We start from the raw sequence: 1,677 nt of genomic DNA on the forward strand, positions 1-1,677 counted from the left end.
GATGGTGGCGTTTACATCAATGCGTTACAATACTGTCATCAAACAATGGCAGAGACAGGAAAAGGTATGTAGGCCGTGTTCAATGGACCGTCGCTCTTGCTGTTCGTTTATCCTCAAAACAATATCAAATTGAGAAATTTTTGTGTATCAGTTATTTTTCTGTCATATAATTTGTAATTTGTAAACATGTGACGTTATGAATAACTGTTTACACTGGGTTATTTATTATACCACGTTAAAGTAATTGAAAATAATGACGTCATTTAACTTCTAATTTGCATAATTGCCTCTGTTTGAACTGCCAATCACCAGTTCAAGGCGCGGGCTTAAATCTTGCAGTCTTGAGAGGGGTGGGTGATAGAGTGTCACAACATGACAGATCTCAAGCTATATATTTTTCATAAAGATACCAAAACACTTTCAACACATGAAATAATTTCAAAGATGTCGATGAGACAACATGTTACGTCAAGTTTTTATTTTGAAGAAAGCGCTCACAGCTTCAAATTTTGTCTCTGATAAATATTCTTTCCTCTTTTTTTACAGCTGGTAAACATTGGATTATTTGCTATGGCAACATTGGCAGCCGTTTGCTGTTTGAGTCTGTGTGCCTTACAGAAAAGCGGGTTTCTTTAAGAATTCGTGAAATTGGACATCTTGAACGATTACTATTGATTTACCCAGTCGATATATTTTTTTTTACATCCAGGGTCCAAACTAAACAGTACAAAATATTGACAGTTACAAATTATACTATTTTGGTAGATAATAGGCTCCTGTAACGTATTAGATAAAACATACTCAAAGAACATGCCCATGATCATTTAAAAAGACATCGGGGTTACTTCGAGTGTGTTCGTGTATTTACGCTTTGATTCGGTTACACCCCCAGGATGAGAGGGGGACCGGAACTTCCACACTGGTAGAAGTGTAATGTGCCGCCCTGGTGCTAAATCATATACCCGATATTAGACCAATTTGGCAAAGCAGATCTAGAGATACTGCCAGTTTCTTTCATTGCGTTCTACTGTGATAATTAATAACTGTGGTGCTTACTGTAACTATGCTTTTGTATCATTGTTTATTTTCTAATTGTAAATTCTTTATTTCTGCATATATGTATATATTTGAATTAATTTGTAAACAAGCTAGAAATACCCTTCATAAACTTAGAAGATTGCACAGAAAATAAAGAGCGATTTCAAAATTGTATGGGAGAAAAACGCCAATACAGATATAATGCACAACCTGACTTTATTCAAACAAGTTTCATGTTACATAGGAATACTGTTGTCAAAGGGATACAGTTCTTGAATAATTAAAATTCTAAAGATATTTAGACAATATATCTTGATATTTTATAGTAAATATCTTACAGGTTGTAAAAAAGTGAGAAATGGGAATTATATTGTACTATACATATAACTGAGCTGTCACGTGATTTGACAGCAAATAGTCATTATTGCGAAAATATTCAAAAGGTATTAAAACGCCGACTGTGCTGATTTATAAAGAAAGCGATGTGTGTTTTTGTCGTGTTTGTCAAAATTACAACAGGGACGTGTGGCATCTATGCTTATCAGAACACTCTATACTACTAGAGACAAACACATGTAACTATTGTATCTGTTCTGACTGGTGAATCTGCACGGTTTTCCTTCCTTTACTGTATTGGTA

General features: G+C 34.5%; 1 protein-coding gene across 1 annotated transcript in view; it reads left to right on the top strand.

Moving 5' to 3' along the window:
- The window catches only part of LOC144452204 (kynurenine 3-monooxygenase-like), a 10,101-nt gene extending 8,642 nt beyond the window's left edge, over positions 1-1,459 (top strand). Inside the window, exons 12-13 of the mRNA XM_078143253.1 lie at positions 1-64; positions 547-1,459. The exon at positions 1-64 is cut by the window's left edge and continues 98 nt beyond it. Coding sequence (XP_077999379.1) covers positions 1-64; positions 547-636 — 154 coding nt within the window. The 3' untranslated portion in view covers positions 637-1,459. The remainder of the gene's footprint in view (positions 65-546) is intronic.
- The last annotated feature ends 218 nt before the right edge of the window (positions 1,460-1,677 follow it).

This window comes from Glandiceps talaboti, chromosome 22, assembly GCF_964340395.1.
Source record: "Glandiceps talaboti chromosome 22, keGlaTala1.1, whole genome shotgun sequence".
Classification (NCBI taxonomy): Eukaryota; Metazoa; Hemichordata; class Enteropneusta; family Spengelidae; genus Glandiceps; species Glandiceps talaboti.